Below are 19903 nucleotides of genomic sequence, written 5' to 3'. Positions count from 1 at the left end.
GGCTTATTTATATATGTGTGCGTAGACACGCGCGCACACACACACTCACACACTCATACATACACGTATATTTGGTGGGGGTGGGGGATTGAAATTTTGCCTCTCCCTCCAGGGGAGGGGACCAGTCAGGCGCTGGGCACCTGGTATTTCAGTGGGGCTGGGCTGGGGCCTCAGGACCTGCCACCCCTTCCTCCCCTTCCTCCCCTTCCTCCCCTTCCTCCCCTTCCTCCCCTTCCTCCCCTTCCTCCCCTTCCTCCCCTTCCTCCTCCCTCCTCCCCAGAGGAGGGGTAGCGAGCGCAGGAACCAGAAAGCACGGATGTGGTGGACAAGACACACAGGCAGACGCGACCCACCCCGCCGCCGGTGTTGATGGTCAGGGTTCCCTCCCCCAGAAGCGCGCGGGCAGGGCCTGCGTGGCCGTGAGCTCCGCAGTGGGCTCTGGGTCCCGTGGACTTAAGATCCCCCATTGGGCAGTGGCAACCCCAGAACTCACTCCTGCGCTCCGTTCCCCTCGCTGGAGAGAGAAGAGGCAGCAAAGAACGTGGCGGGAGCGAGGCCGCCCTCCCGTGGGTCTTGGGCTTTCTGGAGTGTTCTCTCCCGGGTGGGACGGCAGGAGGACTTGGAGGCTGCGCCCGCCGGCAGGGCCTGGGGTCCGCGGCCGCCAGCTCGTGCGGGAAGCGCGGCCTCGGGAGCCCCGGCCGGCCGGGAGCCCACAGCAAGGCGCCGCCTTGAGATAACCACTGGGTGAAATTCACCCGCCCCCAGCCTCCGTGTCACCCGTGGGCGGCCCGTGCCAGCGCTGGGCCGGGCCGGGCTTCGCCGGGGAGCTCGGATCCGGCCTCGACGGGCGCTCGCACCCCCGTTCACACCCAGGTCTCCGCGTCCCCTTCCTGCTGCTGTCGGATTCGGTGCCAGGGCTGACGTGAAGGAAGCGCCTCTGGGCGGCGGCCGCAGCGGGGACACCAGGGGGCCTCGGGACCGGGGAGCCGGAGGGCGTCGGGGCCGCGTGTCCGAGCCCACTCGCGCGAGCCCAGTAGAGAATGGCTTCCAGCGCGGGGCGGGCGCCTCGAGCCCCGTCCGCCCTCCGAGGCCTTGTCGTGCTGTGTTTGCATTTCTTGGGGGGCGATCGCCCCGTGGCCCGTGCCCTCGGGGCTCCCCGCAGGTGTCGTTTGCCGTAGGTGCCCCCGCTGCAGGGCTGGCCTGGCCTTCACCTCCCCGGGCTGCCGGTCAGGCCCGGACCCCCGGCCGGGGCAGCAGAGGGCGCGGGCTCGCCGTCCGCTCGTGACCGCGGGCCGGGCGGGGTCCCCTCACCCCTCCGCGTGGCTGCTACTGTGTCCTGTGTCCTTCCACGTGAGGAGCTCGTGGCCGGTGCCGCGGCCCGGGCAGGACGGGGGGGCCCGGGGAGCCCCGCGGAGAGTGTGGGGCACCCTGGGCTGGGCGGGCGGCCCCCCGGGCCTGCAGGCCCTGATGCGGAGGGCGGGTGGCCTGCTGTGCTCCTGGGGTGGCCGCTGCCCCTGGCCGCACCCGCAGGCGCCCCGATGCTGCTGACCGCCCCCACCCCCAACCCCCCCCCAACCACGAGCACAATGGTCTGACATTGGATTTTTTGTAAAAAAAATAAAATAAAAATAAATGGAGACTTTAACTCAAGCAGTGTGGAGGTGTTTTCCTCAGCATGGCCCGAGGCGTGACCCGAAGGAGACCCCGGTCACCCCGCGGTCAGCCGCGCAGCCTGGGGTCCCCGGGTCCCCAGGCCCAGCAGCCTTCCACTGTCCATTCGGACCACACTGAGAAGCACCTAGGTGTGCATGGGTTGGTGTCAGCCGCGTGGGTTGGGTTGGTGTCAGCCCTGTGGGGTGGGTTGGTGTCAGCCGCGTGGGTTGGGTTGGTGTCAGCCCTGTGGGGTGGGTTGGTGTCAGCCCTGTGGGTTGGGTTGGTGTCAGCCCTGTGGGGTGGGTTGGTGTCAGCCGCGTGGGTTGGGTTGGTGTCAGCCGCGTGGGTTGGGTTGGTGTCAGCCCTGTGGGGTGGGTTGGTGTCAGCCGCGTGGGGTGGGTTGGTGTCAGCCGCGTGGGTTGGGCTGGTGTCAGCCGCGTGGGTTGGGCTGGTGTCAGCCACGTGGGTTGGGTTGGTGTCAGCCGCGTGGGTTGGGCTGGTGTCACCCCTGTGGGTTGGGTTGGTGTCAGCCGCGTGGGTTGGGTTGGTGTCAGCCGCGTGGGTTGGTGTCAGCCGCGTGGGTTGGGTTGGTGTCAGCCGCGTGGGTTGGGTTGGTGTCAGCCCTGTGGGTTGGTGTCAGCTGCATGGGTTGGGTTGGTGTCAGCCCTGTGGGTTGGGTTGGTGTCAGCCGCGTGGGTTGGGTTGGTGTCAGCCGCGTGGGTTGGGCTGGTGTCAGCCGCGTGGGTTGGGTTGGTGTCAGCCGCGTGGGTTGGTGTCAGCCGCATGGGTTGGGCTGGTGTCAGCCGCGTGGGTTGGGTTGGTGTCAGCCGCGTGGGTTGGTGTCAGCCGCATGGGTTGGGCTGGTGTCAGCCGCGTGGGTTGGGTTGGTGTCAGCCGCGTGGGTTGGGTTGGTGTCAGCCCTGTGGGGTGGGTTGGTGTCAGCCGCGTGGGTTGGGTTGGTGTCAGCCGCGTGGGTTGGGTTGGTGTCAGCCCTGTGGGGTGGGTTGGTGTCAGCCCTGTGGGGTGGGTTGGTGTCAGCCGCGTGGGTTGGGTTGGTGTCACCCCTGTGGGTTGGGTTGGTGTCAGCCGCGTGGGTTGGGTTGGTGTCAGCCGCGTGGGTTGGGTTGGTGTCACCCCTGTGGGTTGGGTTGGTGTCAGCCGCGTGGGTTGGGCTGGTGTCACCCCTGTGGGTTGGGTTGGTGTCAGCCCTGTGGGTTGGGTTGGTGTCAGTGGGTTGGGTTGGTGTCAGCCGCGTGGGTTGGGCTGGTGTCAGCCGCGTGGGTTGGGTTGGTGTCAGCCGCGTGGGTTGGGTTGGTGTCAGCCGCGTGGGTTGGGTTGGTGTCACCCCTGTGGGTTGGGTTGGTGTCAGCCGCGTGGGTTGGGCTGGTGTCAGCCACGTGGGTTGGGTTGGTGTCAGCCGCGTGGGTTGGGTTGGTGTCAGCCCTGTGGGTTGGGTTGGTGTCAGTGGGTTGGGTTGGTGTCACCCCTGTGGGTTGGGTTGGTGTCAGCCGCGTGGGTTGGGTTGGTGTCACCCCTGTGGGTTGGGTTGGTGTCAGCCGCGTGGGTTGGGTTGGTGTCAGTGGCACGGGCCTCACGCTGGCCCACTTTGTCCGTGTGTGGAGCGAGGCCTGGGAAGACGGAGCCCGCACACCTAGCGGCGGAGACGCTGCTGTGGCCGTTGGTTTGGGGCGCCATCTTCTGACCGTCAGGAAGGGGTCACTGCGAGCCGAAGCCCCCAGAGCCCAGCCGTGCTTGCTCAGCAGTGGGCAGGCAGCAAGCGCCCCCACTGGTGGCAGAAGCCCGGGGGGAAGGCCGGGAGAGGGAGCCCGCCCCACCCTGCAGTGGGGCACGTCACACTGACAGCCTGTCCCCCTCCTTCTCATCCTTGATCAGCTGGGGGACCCAGCAAGTCAGGAGCTGCCAGCCAAGCTCCTGTCCTTCCCACCGTCCTTGCAAACACGGGCCGGGCCCGCACTGTGTTCGCCACACCCAAGGAACACGTCTAGGCTGGGAACGTGGCTCAGTGGTAGAGTGCTCACCTAGCATGCATGAAGCCCTGGGTTCGATTCCTCAGTACCACATACACAGAAGCCAGAAGTGGCACTGTGGCTCAAGTGGCAGAGTGCTAGCCTTGAGCACAAGAAGCCAGGGACAGAGCCCACAGGCCCTCAGTTCAAGTCCCAGGAATGGCAAAAGAAAATGCCTTTAGAATGGTTTTGGATGGGTTGAGGCTCAGACACGTCCTAGCTGGCAGGATTCCCTCTGCCACAGGCCGGGCTGCTGTGGTTGGGGCGTCATGCGGGCCGGGGGCTCCAATTCTGTGCTACCCATGTAGTTAAGGGTGTCTCTCTCACCCGCTGCCCTCGGGCCGCTCCTCCTTTCACGAAAGTACGAATGTCTACAACTGAAGGCCCAGGGCAGGTTTGGTTCTTATTTAGCCTCGTGTTTCCCAGTCTGTTTTTTTAATCTTTTTTTTTTGGCCAGTCCCGGGGCTTGGACTCAGGGTCTGAGCACTGTCCCTGGCTTATTCTTGCTCAAGGCTGGCACTCTGCCATTTGAGCCACAGCGCCACTTCTGGCCCCATTTTCTGTATATGTGGTGTTGGGGAATTGAACCCAGGGCCTCATGTATACGAGGCAAGCACTCTTGCCACTAGGCCATATCCCCAGCCCTCCCAGTCTGTTTTTTTTTTTTTTTTTTTTTTTTTTTGCCAGTCCTGAGGCTTGGACTCACTCAAGGCCTGAGCGCTGTCCCTGGCTTCTTTTTGCTCAAGGCTAGCACTCTGCCACTTGAGCCACAGTGCCACTTCTGGCCATTTTCTGTATATGTGGTGCTGGGGAATCGAACCCAGGGCCTCATGTATATGAGGCAGGCACTCTTGCCACTAGGCCATATCCCCAGCCCCTCTGTTTTAATTGGGTGTTATCTGGTATTATACAGCCACGCCAATTTTATCCTACCTGCGGTCCATGTGGTGTGTCTTTCTGTGCGGTGTCTTTCGCCTTATCAGCCTTTATTTATGTACATTTCTTACCGGCTGCTTGTTGTTTTTTTAATCCATTGCGACAGTTGCTAAGTTTTACTTACTGTAAGGTTTGTCAGAAAGGAAACCCGTCACATGGTTGAGGCAGAAAGGAGTTTATTGGGGGGAAAGCAAACTGCCAGCCCATACAAGATGGGGGTGTGGGAAGACAGAAGGGAGAGAAGGGAAAAAGCGAGAAAAGGAAAGAGAAATGAAAGATGGGGGGCTGGTGTTAACCAGGTTCTATAGGGAAAGGCGGGAGGTATGGCCAGGTGGATTAGATGTGAGCTCAGAGAAGGCAGAGGTAGCCGCCTCCAGGTGTGCCAGTTACCTAGGTAACGCAGGTCCTGGGCGCAGAATTAAACTGGTGGGGGTGTCTGCATGGAGCCCTCCCGGGGTCGACCTAACAGGCTGGCTGTACAGATCTGCAGTTTGTGTGTGGGATTTGGGCCTCTGCTCTGTGACTCCCTTCTGGGATCTTCCCCTCACTTCCAGCAGCCCTGGCTGCCTTGAGCTGCAACCTCTGGTAATGAAAGCTGGTAAAACCGTTTCCAGAAGCTCCAGCAGCCCCACAACGCACTGTGGTCTCCACGAGATGGAAACACGCGGGAAACGCACCTGCCATTTCCTCTAGTCATCATTCCCTTCAGCTGGGCTGTTTTTTCCTTTCATGCTTGGCCGCCTGCAGAGTGTGTGTGTGTGTGTGTGTGCGTGCGCGCGCGCATGTGCATGAGTATATGGTTAATTATCCTGTATTCTTTCTACATTACTCTTCTAATTTCCTTATGTCCAATCTGGAGTTTGGAGTTTTAGAGTTGTATGTAGGGAGTTGGGTCTGTTGGGACCTGTTACATGAGTATTTCTACCTGTAATTTTTACTAGAATCAAGCATTACAAGTGTTGTAAAATAGTACCTGAGGAGGGAATGACACATATTTGCCTGTAAAGGGCCACAGAGTAAATGTTTTTGGATTTGTGGGCCTATGTGGTTTCTGTCGCATTTCCTTTCCTGCCCTTAGGTCACCTGCCAGATTTGGCTCGCAGGCATTAAGCAACAGCAAGCCTCCAACACGCAGAATCATTTAGAGCAAGGGTGAGCGACAGCACTGTTAGGTGACAGTTATCTTTCCTCCTGAGTACAGGTTCTTAGGTTTACAAACCTGCAATTAAGAAACTGGCCCTTAGGAAATGTAGACTGATCCTGCAATTAGACATTTCTGAAATTTCTCCATTTTTGCTCCTCCTCCCCTAAAGCCAGGCCTCCAATTAAGAGATAAGTTAGAAAAAGAAAGACTATCTCCAAAGTGCTGGTGGTCTGAAACTTTTGTTATGTTGATCAAGTTATTAGAGGTACTACTTAGTGATTAGGAAGGATTGAACAGAAAAGCTTATTTTCAAAGTGTGTGTGAGCACCGTAGTTACTAGATTACAAAATTGTAATGGATGATCTGAGAAACGCTAGCAGATTTATTTTAGGTGATTGTTTTACTGACCCAGGATTTTTATTGTGTACATAGAGATTAAGTTACTTTTTGCTTGCAGTCGATTAAAGAATTGTCTCCATTTTTTTTCCCCTCAGTGGCCTCTACTACTTACATATATTTAAAAATAGCATTTGTTCTTAATGAGAGAGATGTGGATAAAACACGTTCAAAGGCCTGGAATCCTAGCAATTAAATGTTTATATGCAAAATAGTATTTTATGGCGTGATTAAAACCTATAATGGCTGTAATCCCAGCTACAGGGGTCGCCATTCCTGGCCAGCCAGGTGACAAATTTGCCAGGCTCCATCCCAACAATAGCTGGGAGTGGGGCTGGGAATGTGGCTTCGTGGCAGAGTGCTTGCCTAGCATGCACGAAGCCCCGAGTTTGATTCCTCAGCACTACATACACAGAAAAGGCCGGAAGTGGCGCTGTGGCTCGAGTGGTAGAGGGCTAGCCTTGAGCAAGCAGCTGTGGGATGTTAAGTCTGCCCCGACAGTGGCCCCTCCCCCTTCCCTACCTGCCTGAGTCAGCAAAAGACCCCAGGCTCTGAGGTCACATCCTGGACCCCCCTGGCCACACCTCCCTTGGAAAGTGAGAGCCTCCCCAGGCTCTGAGGTCACTTCTGATCAGCTGTGGTCCCGCCTCCCACCTTCCTCTTCACTTCCTCCTCTTCCCTCTGTCTCCCATACCTCCATCTCGCCCACAGCTCCACAGCTCGCCCTCTCCCCAGGAAACTGCACTGTTTGAACCATGTGGTGCGTTTCTCTGCCAGAGAACCTTACGAGGGGCAGTGCTTAGGCCTCGGGTTCAAGCCCCAGGACTGGCAAGAAAGCAAAAAAGGCAGCTAGGAGTGGTGGTGTTTTTCCCATCACCAGGAGCCAAGGTACAGGTGGAAGAACTGAAGTGCAGGCTGGGGTAGGCGTATGGTGAAACTCTACCTCAAAAATAACCAAGGGCAAGAAAGAGGCTAGAGGCGTGGTTCAAGTGGTAAAGTGCTTGCCTAACGGGTGAAGGCCCCGGGTTCTAGTCTGGAAGATTAGAAGTCTCTGGTCTCAGTTCAGTACAGCCCATCTCTGGGATTAGACTTTTGACTGCCTCTTTAATTGTACCAAAGTTTTTTATTAGTTTTTTGTTTTTGTTGCCAGTCCTGGGGCTTGGACTCAGGGCCTGAGCACTGTCCCTGGCTTCTTTTTCCTCAAGGTTAGCACTCTGCCACTTGAGCCACAGCGCCATTTCTGGCTTTTTGTGGTTAATTGGAGACAAGCATCTTGAGAGTTTCCTGTTTGGGTTGGCTTAGAACTTGGATGGCATCTCAGCCTCCTGAGTAGCTGGGATTTCAGGCTTGAGTCATTGGAGCCCAGCAATACTTCATTTCTTTACCCTACTTTTGGTTCAAAGCAGAGTAATGTTCACGCAGTGTCCGGGCTGCTGTGACTCACAAAGCACTTGTGGCTTGGGGTGGGGGACCGCCCTCTTCCTGTCCAGTGCTCTCCGTGTCTTTGTGTCTTTGCATGCCACATATGGCACTTGGGAAAAACCCACTCCCCCGTCCTAGGATCCGGGGTAGCTGAGCCCCCGGGTCAGGGCAGGAGAGGGCCTGGACGCCTCCACGGTCCCGCGTATGAGCCTGGTATTCATGAAGGATGTGGAAGGCAGACGTCACCCAGTGGCGGGGTGTTTGGGGGACAACGAAACTGCAGCTGTTTCCTCACGCAGCACAGACTGCGGCTGTGTGGAGAGGAGGCCTGAGCCCAGCCCAGCCCGTACCCCAGGCGCACCCCGCCCCCCCAACAGTGAGATGAGGTCACTAAGATCCAGGGTCATCAGTCACACAGCATCGGACACCTGTGTGCCACTCTGTGGAAAGCTCTGCCGAGAGAACAACTCAAGTCCACTTAGAGCTCATTCTAGCATGAAAACAACTGCCGACGAGACGAGGTAACGCCTGCTTGGAACCCAGAGGTTCTGTCTGCCACAGCCCCGTGTGGACGTGAGCTTGATGGGGAAGGAAGGTAAGATGTTACTGGACTGGTTCACGGTGGGGAAACTGAGTCAGGTGAGTGGTGGCTCTGCCCGTTCTGCTCCCGGAGGCAGTCTGAAGTGCCGGCCACCCGGGACTTGAAACAAGTGTAGAACCATCATTAGTCCAGTTTTTGTTTGGTCCTGGGGTTTCACCTGAGCCGCGTGCGCTTGCCCTGCTTTACTTTTGAGTTGCTTGTGTTCACTTGGACTTTCTCAGTTCCCATTTCACTACTATGCCATGTCCCGCAGGGGCCGTGAGCGCATGCGGGGGGGGGGGGGGCTTCGGTGCGCGCCTCTGCACCCCACAGCAGGAGAAGCGCGTTGGGAGCTGGGTTTACCCCCCTCCCCCCCGCCAGCCATTCCTCCAGCCCCATGCCGACTTTCCCACAGGCTTGGTTTGCGCCTAGGCCTGTGCTTGGTCTTCTGTCCGTGCTGACCCACGTCACCCGAGGGCGACACGAGTCGGACCCTCCACCAGGGCGGCCTGGGTCGTGTTCGCTGCCCCGCGGAGGCGGGGCGCACGCTGGGTCGTTGTTGTTGTTGTAAACAGTGCTAGGTTGTATTATTTGTGTTGTGGAGCTTTCCAGGTTTACGCCATTCTTACATCTTTTCACATTTTTTTAGGTAATCACTATTTAGACCACAGTTTCAAGAAAGCAGGGATCTATAAAAATAAGTTTATTAACAATGGACTGCGGTATAAAATACAGGTAGATGGATTTACTTTGCTACTTTTGGGGGATTGCGTGTGTGCCTGCGTGTGTGCATGTGCGCGTGCACGTGCGTGTGCCTGTGTGTAAGTGCTAGGGTTTGAGTTTACACTGTGGGTAGAAGCCCCAGCACCTGGGCCGTGCCTGAGCTCCACGCTTGGTATGGGGCAGGTGTTATTAAGTTGGGGAGCACTGAGGCTTGCTTGCGGAGCTGTCACCGCCTCGCGTCCCTGCCCCGGGAGCCTCCGGGCCGGGCTTCTGTCCTGCGGGCTCCTCCGCAGCTCGCGAGGACCGGGCTGGAAAGACGGCGGCGGCTGCCGGGTGCCAAGGGCGGCCCTGGCCTGCACCCGCAGGGCCTGGCGGGCTCCGGGCGGTCTCTGCCAGCTCCTCTTCCGTCCCGGGCCGCGCGCGCCTGCCCCATGTCCCCCGTGGGTGGGCCGTGGCGGGCTCAGAACTTCTGCAGGAATTTGAGGACCAGGTCCCGCAGCCGGACCCGCAGCAGCTCGTCGTGGTCGCAGATGATGTGCGTGGAGTCCTCCTCGAGCTGGATGAGCGTCTCCGCTTCCTGCAGCAGGACGATGTGGCCTTTGGCTGTGTCTTCCACCTTGATGTCACTGAAGCCATGCTGCCCAAGACAGGAAGGGACGGCTGACTGGAAATGGAGCGGGCACCGCGGGCGCGCCGCCACAGCCTAGGAACGGGTCTTTTGGACGTTCCTTTAGAAGATTCTGTTTGTTTTGGGCAATACTTGGGTTTGAACTCACGGCCCTCCCTCCAGCCGTTTCTTTCCTTCACAACAGGGCCTAGGACAGCAACCGAGTCCAACCCCGTGCTGCGCGTGCGGGGGAGGGGGCTGGGGCCTCCTGACCGCAGGAGCAGCCTTTCCCCTGGCCCAGGGCTGGCGGGTACCCGGCGGGGCGCCAGGCACGGGGCTCGCCGCAGCCTTCCTCCCGCTGCCCGTGGCGCTCCCCGAGTGGGGCTGTGCCCGTGCACACGCGGGGCCGCGGCTCACAGGCCGTGCGGGAGGGAGAAGCTGAGGGCAGATGAGAAGCCGGCCCGCCGCCCAGCTAGCCTTTCTCTGAAGATGCCGAGGGGCGGAGCTGAGTCGCTGCGCGGGGCAAAGCACGTAACCCATGCGGGTGCAGCCTTTCTCACCAGCAGCAGCAGGTGCGGACGAATGTGTCATCATCTGACACGCGTGAAGGTGACCCCTCCGCGGCTCACCTCCACCCCAACGGCAAGGTCAAGAAAGGCAGTGCCCTGGGCCACGGCTAGAAGCGCAGAGGTCTCTACATCCGCTCTTTCCCTTAGCTGAAGTCAAGAAACCCCTTCTTTGGGAGAAGCGGCCATTGGGACCCAGGGGGCGCTGGCTGGTGAGACACAGGGTGGGGCTGGCGCCCCTTCCCGTCGCTCCTCCCACCCAGCCCCACCAGGCCTGGGCCCTGGGAAGGCCTGGGGGGGGGAAGGCTGGGCACGCTCAGCCTCTCACCTTCTCCAGCGTCTGCACGAACTGCTCCACGGGGATGGAGCCGCTCAGGAGTGGCTTCAGCACCTTGCAGTCCGGGACATCCTCGCTCACCCGCTTCCTCTTCTTCCCCGCGGCCTGGGCCGGCCTGGGCGGGGGCTGCGCAGAGGAGGTGCCAGTGACTTTCCAGTCCCTCCGCGTGGAGGCTGCCAGGGCCCCGCTGGGAAGCCACCCGCCCCGGCTCACCGAGGCTGCCAGGACGGCTGCCTTGCACCCACCCCACTCAGCCGCTGCTGGGCGGCTCCGCCACGCGGGGCTCCGCGTGGGGACCCCGCTAGGGGGCTGAGATCGGGGAAGCTGCTGCCACGGGGGCTGTCAGGGCCGATGGGAGGTGAGCGAGGAGAACGTGTGGTGAGGACGGCCCAGTGCACCCCCGGAATTCCCGGGCGCTGGCCTCAGGCCTCCTCGCAGCACCCAGCCCGCCCGACAGGGCTGTCGTTAGCAGGAGGGGGTGGCACTTAGGGTGACCCCCGGCCCCATGTCCAGCAATCCTGGCGCTCCCCGCTTTGGTCTTCCTGAGGCGTGCGGCCCCACAGGGGCCTCTGTGATCTGAACGGGCCGCGGCAGGGCACGAGGGTCTCGCGTTCGTGCTGGGTGGGGCGGGCCTGAGTGCAGGGGCCTCTGTCGCCAGGTTCCCCCCCCCCCACCCGGCCGCCTCCTACCTGAAGCACGTGCTTGTTATCTTTCGTGTGCAGCACAGCCGAGACGGTTGCCAGGGAGATGCCAGGCTTGATCTCCATGGGCACCAGGGAGTCCGCAAGCTGAAAGCAAACGTGGGGGTTCAGATGGTCTCCTCTGAGCAGAGGGGCGACGAGGTGCAGGGCTGTGGCCCCAAGCTCCAGGGAAAGCCCAAGGTGACGGTGACCTTGAGGCAGTGCAGCAGGCCCAGGCTGGCCCTTCAGGCCTTCACACCAGTGCGGGCTAAAGCGAACCATCGCTCAAGAAGAAAGAACTGGGGTCGTTTGTGGAAATCAGTGGATATGCACACACGGACACAAACCTCCCACCCTCAGTGAAGAAGAGACGGGAAGGAGTGGGGTGGTGACTCCCCAAGTCCTGCTACGGCGTGCTCAGAGGGCCCGGCCCAGGTGGCCGCGGGGCGTCGCGTGCCACCAGCCCCTGCCGAGCACGCCTCGCGTGGGTGCCCGAGCCTCAGGGATGCTCTCATGCAGCTGTGGACAGAGCACCCTGGAGGCGCTCACAGACCCCCAGCACCGCTCACCGCCGGCTCACTCATCACTCCCAGCCCCCAGCCGGCTCCCACCCGGCCCAGAGGCGTCGTGACCCAGCGCTCCCACCCCTCGTGCAAGCTCCGGCTGGCTCCGGCTGACTGAACGGTAGCACTTGCTCCTAGAGACATGCCAGTGACCTTCGAAATAACCAACCTGAGCTGGGGGTTGGGGGCTGGGGCTCACACCTTGGGAGGCTGGGGACGGGAAGGTCAAGGCTTCAGGCTAGCCCAAGCAGAAACTCTGTGACTCCAGCTCAGCGGAAAGAAACTGGGCGTGGCGGCGAGTGCCTGTCACCCTAGCTGCACCTGGACACCCAAAATGGTGCCAGACAGGAGGGAGACCCTACCCAACAATAACCAGTGCGGGAAAGGGCTGGAGGCGTCCAGTACCTGCCTAACAAGTTCAAAGAACAGCCAGACACAACAGCAAAATCAAACCCCATGCAACTACTGAAGCCTAAGGGTTTTGTACAGGTCTCCCCGTCCCCCCCTCCCCCCGAATTTAGCCTTTAAAAACCATTAGCTCAGGAAACAGTAGGATTTCCTATCTCTAAAGGAGCTGCTCTTCACCGGATGAAGGTTTGGCTTTAAATGTCACCCACGTTTCTTCCTCACACTCTTGTGAGTGTGTGTGTCCCGGTCTGTCCGTCCATCTGTCCGTCCCCTGGGGACTGAACTGCAGGCCTGCATGCTGTCCTGAGCTGTATGCTCAAGGCTAGTGCCTTGCTGTCAATGCAGTTGGTTTCATGAGAATTCTCTACCAACTGATGGACAGAGAGGGTGGCATTGTAGGGCTCACCCACAGCGTCAGACACTTTGGGTGAGGGTACCACACTGAAGGTACTCACGATGTGGCCCGGGTACTCTTCACAGATCCTGCTGATGAGCAGGGTGACCATTCCAGAGCCTGTGCCCCATCCAGGCAGTGGGTCAGCTGGAATCCCTGCAGGCAGTCATGGCTCTCCGTTTCCTTCCTCACCACATCAAGGACTGAGTCAACCAGCTCAGCCCCTCTGTATAATGGCCCTTGGCCCAGTTAAAGCCTGCCCCCAACTGACCAAAAAAACTATCTGGTCTGAAGATCTGGCCAAAGAGACCTGAACGAACAGAGTCCATAGTTCCAGGTTCTAGATCCACCAAGACAGAGCGAGGAACTTATTTGCCACCTGTGGCTTCATTGTAGTAGAGATGTGGTCCAACTGCAGGTTGCTGTCCCCGTGGTAGGTACCGGTGGGGTCAATGCCATCTTCATTGCTGATAACCTCCCAGAACTTGGTACCAATCTGGTTGCCACACTGACCAGCCTGGATCTGCACGATTTCCCTCATGGTTGAAAATTAATTTCAAGGTGGGCTTGGAATATGACCTAGTGGTAGAGTGCTTGCCTAGCATGTTGAAGCCCTGGGTTCCATTCCTCAGCACTACATATATAGAAAAAGCTGGAAGTGGCGCCGTGGCTCAAGTGGTAGAGTGCTAGCCTTGAGCAAAAAGAAGCCAGGGACAGTGCTCAGGCCCTGAGTCCAGCCCAGGACTGGCAAAAAACAAAACAAGCAGAAAAATTTCAATTTCCTCTTTGCTCGCCTCAAGTTATATGTGGGGCAAGAAAAAACGGTATTTTTTTCTGTGCGGGTCCTGGGCTGAAAGGATGGAACGTGCTGCACCCGTAGGCCAGAGCAGCGAGATCCACACGCGAAGGGAGAAAGATTCTCTAGAAAGTTTTCAGTTAATAAAGAAATTCAATTCCAAATGACACACCAAAATACTTACATAGCCAAGGAAGCAGAAAAGTGCCGCCCCCCACTCTAGGGCTGTAAGAGCTGCACTCCTTTCTGAGAACAGCTGTCACATGTGCCCTGGTGCTGTACATAGTCAATCCAGAAGCTTCCAAAGCTTTCCCACAGGAATAAACATATGGCCAAGATTTATGTGAAGGACATTGCTTAAAGTGTTATTTATAATGTAGAAAACCCAGAAACAGTAACTTTCCACCAGTAAACAGTTTATAATAATTTAAAATGGTTATTCGTTTATGGTAGGCCATTATGTAACATAGAAGCTGAGGCCTAACCCGGGCTCTGGAGGTCAAGAGTGTGCTTCCAGCGACTTGGGAGGTGGGTGGGTCGGGGACGACTTTTCAGCCTGGGCTATGAAGAGTTCACGAGCCCTCTTTCCAACCCACGGCTGGGGCGTGGCTACATGGAAGCCCGAGACTGGAATGATCAGCACTCCAGGCCATCCCCTGTGTAAGAGTCCATCTCAGCCAGGTGCTGGTGGCCAAGGACTGTGGTTCAAAGCCAGCCTAGGCGGGAAAGTCTGTGAGCTTCTTTATCTCTAATTAACCACCAGAAAACTGGAAGCGGCGCTGTGGCTCAAGTGGTAGAGTGCTAGCTAGCCTTGAGCAGAAGAGCTCAGGGACAGTGCTCAGGCCCAAAGCTCAAGCCCCATGAGCTGGGAGGGGAATGGGCTCTGTTATGTCGGCAGGCCCCTGCAGGCCAGGGCATTTCATCCTCGTGTCCTTAGGGTCTTCCCAACTCTCCAGATCCCCTGCTGCTCACAATACCACTGGAGGGAGAGGGAGAGGAGACAAAGAACCGCTACAAAAAGTGATGACTGCCCACGTGTGTGGCCTTAATAACAAACCGGATGGCTTGCATTTAGAAACTTGCCAGTTCTGTGTTGATGAGTCACTTTTATCTGAGTTATTAAAATTAGCTTGCATCTCATTTATCATTCTCAACTAAGCAAATCACAACTCTATTTCCGGAAACTAGCCTTGTCAGGACCATGGGGAGAGAAACATCCCAGAGTTTCCATCTTTTGTCCAAGGTCTGGATACTGCTTTTCAACGTCAAAATCCTAAAAGGAGCGTGAGCCACTGGCACTGGCTTCCAGTGTTTTCCTAGGCCTTGTTACAGTTCAACTTGTCACAGAGGCGAAGAAGTTGGAGTAGCCAGCTCCTCCTCACTCCCCAGAGGGGAGCACAACACCCCTACAAATGACTTTCCTTTAATCCCTGGTTAAAGAAGCAAGCGTTCCTGGAACTATCAGGACCTAGACTTTGCCGGACCAAACTTTTTTTTGGTTACTCCGATCTCTGTCTTTCTCTAAATTCAGGGACACTGGTCTCGCGCTGCTCAGCAAGTCCCAGGAGGGAGGGGAACACCATTCCACGCGCACTGTGGAGCCTGGGAAATCCCAGCCCTGCACCAACACTCGCTTAAGGATCTGACACAAGCCCCAAATGAAGCACCCGGCTGGGGTGGGGGGCGGGGGGTCCCTCCAGAGATGCAAGTGGAGAGGCCCAGGGGAAGGGCTCACCTCAGGCATGATCTCGATCTTCTCGTAGCGGCGTTTGAAGGGCAGGGCGAGGACCTCGGCTCGCCGGTAGGACATGGCTGGGGGCTGGCAGTCGATCATGAGGTCCATCCTGTGCGACTGCGCCGGGGGCGGCTGGGTGTACTGCTCGGGACAGACCACGTGCAGGGGCTGGGGACCGAATGGACACAGTCAGGGAGGAGCCTGCGGGCAGAGCATCCAGCTCAGGAGGCGCCTCGGAGCTGCAAGCTGTGGCGAGGCCTGGAGGATGAAGCCGTGTGGCTTACACATTCCACCCCATCCAGGAAACCCGCGGGCTGACCTCGCACGTCCACTCCCCACAAGCTGCTAAGCTCCTGTGGGCACATCTCCTGTGCGGAGTCCTGGACGCCTGGCGAGAAGCGCCAGAACTTTCTGTGCTAGCCTGGAGTTTCTTACTGTGTGCAGACCACATGGTAGGAGGGGTGGACAGGCAGGCCACAGGCTCAACTGTGGGTGACAATCAACCAGCGATGGAACTCTTACTAAGAAAAGGAAATCTTTTTATCTTGGGAGAAAAAAAATGGGCAAAATATCTCTACTAGACAAATACTCTTGAAATGAAAACATGCTGGAAATCCACCAGCTCAATGTCAGCACTGGACAAAGCCTCACATCCCTAGAAAAATCAGGACACTGAAGAGGGGCAACTACTGGGTTTAACAGCATGTGTAAAGCAAGGCCTCGAACATGTTTCAGTTCAACTGCTAGCTCAGTGTAATTACAGAATGACTTTGGAGGGGATATAGTAAAAATCTGACTTGAAGTGGACACAACTGGTTTTTCTTTTACTTTTCCACTGGCCCTGGGGCTTGAACTCAGGTCCTGGGTGCTGTCCCTCACTCTACCACTTGTGCTACAGCTCTACTCCCAGCTTTTGATGGTGAATTGGAGCCATGGGATCCTTAGGTCTCAGCCTCCTGAGTGGCTAGGATGACAGGCGTCAACCACTGGCGCCCTGATGGCACAACTGGTTTTCCTCAAAAGTAATCGGCTGCCGATGTTTTCTTTCCCTTTTGATTTCTTCCTTCTAGAGCGCCACGCTGGAGGACTGGGCCCATCTGAGCCCTGAGGACAGAGGCTCTGCACGGGCAGGGCCCCCCTGGGACACTGTGGAAGTGCGGACCAGGCGGAGGCCACACTGCCATGTCCTTCCTTACCTGCACCTCCTTAAGGAGCTTCGACACCTGGATGAAGTTCAGCCGCGTGTCAATGGGGCAGTATATGCACTTCATGGCCAACGGCTGGTAGGGAGCCAGGGCTTCCAAGTACGAGAAGTCTGGTTCTAAGAGAAGGGCACACAGGGCATCTTTAGGTGCAGGCAAGAGAGGGCTACCAAGTGAGGGGATGGCAGGGTGGACACAGGCCAGCCTGGCAGGAAGAGTGAGAACAAGAACAGGGCGGGTCACAGGAGGAGGAGTCTCAAGTGAGGAGAGTATCGAGGGAGCCTAGGGGGAAGGGGATGTTCAACACGGATGGAGGCAGATAAATGAGGGGACACATAGGTAAGTGGGAGAGAAGAGAAAGCTCTACCTTGTAATAAGGTAACAATTCATGTTCTTAAAAAAAATAGCTGTTTAGCCAGGTGCTGGTGGCTCAAGCCCGTAACCCTAGCTACTCAGGAGGCTGAGATCTAAGGACTGGGGTTCAAAGCCTTTCAGGAAAGTCTGTGAGACTCTTATTTCCAATTAACCACCAGAGAGCCAGAAGTGGAGCTGTGGCTCAAGTGGGAAAGGGCTAGCCTTTAACAAAACAAAACAAGTTCAGGGACTGTGCCCAGGCCAAGTTCAAGTGCTAGGCCCAGAATAAAAATATAGAGATTTTCTAAAATCACAGTGGTAATTGATTCAAACCAGAATCATTGGTCGATTCAAAATACGAGGAAGAACAGGATCTACACGTGTATGTGTTCTGTATGCATATCTACACAGTCTTGTCTCCAATGAGATATGGAGCAAACGTAGCAAGAACAGTAAGTACCCTCACACAGTGGATAGGTCTGGTGCAGACCACAGCAATCTCCTCCGGTGTTCCAAACATCTACATGAGACAAATCAACACCTCTGCCTCCCCGCCCCCCCCCGCACCCCCTCCACCAGACAGGAGACCAATGAATGGGTCCTGAGCCCTATCAACAAACGCTCCTGCTGAAACTGATACTCTCTTCCCAGGAAGGCAGGCATTCAAACTGGAGTGAGCCACGCCCACACGATACACGGTGTGATCTGCCATACACTGGGTGCTGATCTTGGTTCTTGAGTTTGTAGGTATGCCTAGTGTCAAACCTTCACTGGGTTCTCTCTACCTGTTGGGTGCATCCACTAATAGCCCCACTGGAAAGGGAATGATTTACCTGTAAATATGACAGTGTTGAGACTAGATTTTCCCCAGAGCTCCATGAAGTGGACCACATCCCCGAACCGGAGAGAAGGGTGCCCAGTAAACACCACACATGGCTGTCGGAAGTCATTGCTGAAGTCTCCGTGGATGCTGGGGTAATGCTTCAGCTTATTGGTCTGAATGAGCTGGAAGGCACAGAAGGCACACATGAAGAGTTGCTAGCCTGCCTCAGCTGAGGAAGAGCCAAGGGGTGGGAGGATGTGCAGAAAAGACTTAAAAATACAAATGAGGAAAGATGACAAGCCATAAACTGGAGGAAATATTTGGAAAGATACACTCTATTATAGAGTTTGGAAATGTACAAACTCTTAAAACTCACCACGAAAATGAACCCACTTTGAAGATGGGTACAGATCTAGACAACCACAGAAGATAAACAGAAGGCAGGAATGCCCACTTGGCAGAAGGGCACAGCTGTGTGGAAGACAGTTTGCTGTTTTTTGTTTTGTTAGGCATGGGGCTTGAACTTGGGGCCTGGGTTGTCTCTGAGCTCTTTTCCTCAAGGCTAGTGCTCTATCACTTTGAGCCACAGCACCCTCTCTGGTTATCTGGTGGTTAATTGGAGATAGGAGTCTCACAGACTTTTCTGCCCAGGCTGGCTTTGTACTGTGATAATCAGATCTCAGCCTCCTGAGTAGCCAGGATGACAGGTATAAGCCATCACTGCCTGGCTATATTTTTTCTTTTTTAAATCATACACTTACCAGAGGATCCAGTAATCATTCTACTTGGTATTTCACCCAAAGGAGTTGAAAATGTTCACAAAAACTCCACATGGATATATTTATTTGGAACTGCCAAACGTGGGAGCAACCAAAGTATCAGTAAGCAATGGATAACTGGTCTTCCCAGACAATGGAATGGCCAGAGAGCCTCTTACTAAGTGGAAGCAGCCAAGAAGGGTAGGCACTGCAACATTTTAACAATACGCCATTCTAGGAAAGGCAAACTATGGAGGGAGGAAGATGGGCGTGTCCCATGAGCTGGCTGGGAAAGGGTGAAGCAGAGAAGCCCAGAGGACTTGAGGGCAGCAGACCGCTCTGCAGGATACTGACCTAGACACGTGCCACCACTCATTTGGCTAGCCCCAGAAAATGCGCTCCAAGAGTGAGCTCTAATGGACTTTGGGTGATGAATGTAGCATGAAGGTTCGCCAGTTCTTACAAATAAACTGCTCTGATGTGGGAGGGGCTGGAAATACATGGGAAGTCTGATAACTTTTTAGTGAACCCTCAGGCTGCTCTAAAATGTACTGAATAACAAATACTGATGCCCCTCAGTTTATAATAGGCTCTACCCTGGTAAAGCTGTCCGAAGTTGAACACTTACATGTGTGGAGAAGGCATTTACTACACCTAGGGCACAGCACAACGCACTGCGGTGCTGTGGAGGGGGTCTGGGGTCACGCACAGCACCTTGAGAATATCATCCAGCCTCACTAATGCACAGATCTGGCTGTGTGAAAGTACCATGACAGACGCCATCCTGTGGGTGGGCATTTGAGTGTACATCAGTACCAGGGCTTTAACTCTATGACGTTCCAGTGACTTCTGCTAACTCCCGCTTCTGCTTGCACACACCACACAACAGAACACAGTTCCAACATTGCTTGAAGTGTTTATAGCCATCTAAGCATTGCGTTTTTGAATAAACACCTTACAAAAAGGAGGAGTAATTCTGTCCAACAGAACAATCATTAAAGCCGTTACTGTATGTTTGTGATTTGCTATTGACTACGAGGTAGCAATAATAATATGAGGCAATCACACAGAAAAATGTCCAAAATATGCCATCTGGAGAAAAAAGAGCCAGGTCCTAGGCTATATAAAGACCCTTATCAGAAAAAAAAAAAGACCCTTATCAGTTCTGTCACAGGAGAGCCTTTTCTCTCTTTTAAGCCACAATGTTATTTTCCATGTGACTGGCATAACTGGAAAGAACATTTGACAATACATAAATGTTACTCTGAGTGAGAATACACAGGGACTGTGACTGTAACAGAGGTATGTTGTGATCTGTATAAACACAGAGGTATCATGACATGCAAATAAGAGGAAGCACAGAGATTCACTACAGTCCTGTGCTATCATCGAAATTAAGAAAAAGAGCTGTGTTTGTTTATACAAATCCCCCATTCAAACTGAGCCACCCACATTTCTTTCCATTTCCTCTCCTTACCTCTGCATGAGGGAAAGGCGGTTCTGGGAGGTACACCTTACTTTGTTTGTTGTGACAAAGCCTTTTAAAGAGGAAAAGCAGCATTAGGAAGTACACACTGGGCAGCTGCTGCCACCTAGTGGCTGCAGAGCAAATTTAAACACTCAAGTTCAACATGTTTTCCAGTGGTGAATTTCACTGTGAATTAAAACCAACACATGTATCTAGTAAAATCCTTTCTTTTGTTCATTTTTTTTTGGCCAGTGGTGGGGCATGAACTCAGGGCCTGGGCTCTGTCCTTGAGCTTTTTCATTCAAAGCTAGTGCTCTACCACTTTGAGTCT

General features: G+C 55.8%; 1 protein-coding gene across 2 annotated transcripts in view; it reads right to left on the bottom strand.

Moving 5' to 3' along the window:
• Positions 1-8833: 8833 nt before the first annotated feature.
• The window catches only part of Ints9 (integrator complex subunit 9), a 62019-nt gene continuing 50949 nt past the window's right edge, over positions 8834-19903 (bottom strand). For both annotated transcript variants that reach the window (XM_048330319.1, XM_048330318.1), the window contains 7 exons: positions 19582-19642; positions 17357-17528; positions 16164-16288; positions 14968-15135; positions 11081-11179; positions 10383-10517; positions 8834-9518 (listed from right to left, as the gene is read on the bottom strand). In XM_048330319.1, coding sequence (XP_048186276.1) covers positions 9342-9518; positions 10383-10517; positions 11081-11179; positions 14968-15135; positions 16164-16288; positions 17357-17528; positions 19582-19642 — 937 coding nt within the window. In that variant the 3' untranslated portion in view covers positions 8834-9341. The remainder of the gene's footprint in view (positions 9519-10382; positions 10518-11080; positions 11180-14967; positions 15136-16163; positions 16289-17356; positions 17529-19581; positions 19643-19903) is intronic.

This window comes from Perognathus longimembris, chromosome 21 (assembly GCF_023159225.1).
Source record: "Perognathus longimembris pacificus isolate PPM17 chromosome 21, ASM2315922v1, whole genome shotgun sequence".
In the NCBI taxonomy this organism is placed as follows: domain Eukaryota; kingdom Metazoa; phylum Chordata; class Mammalia; order Rodentia; family Heteromyidae; genus Perognathus; species Perognathus longimembris.
Note: the sequence above shows the minus strand (reverse complement) of the source record. Positions and strands in the feature narration are given on the sequence as shown.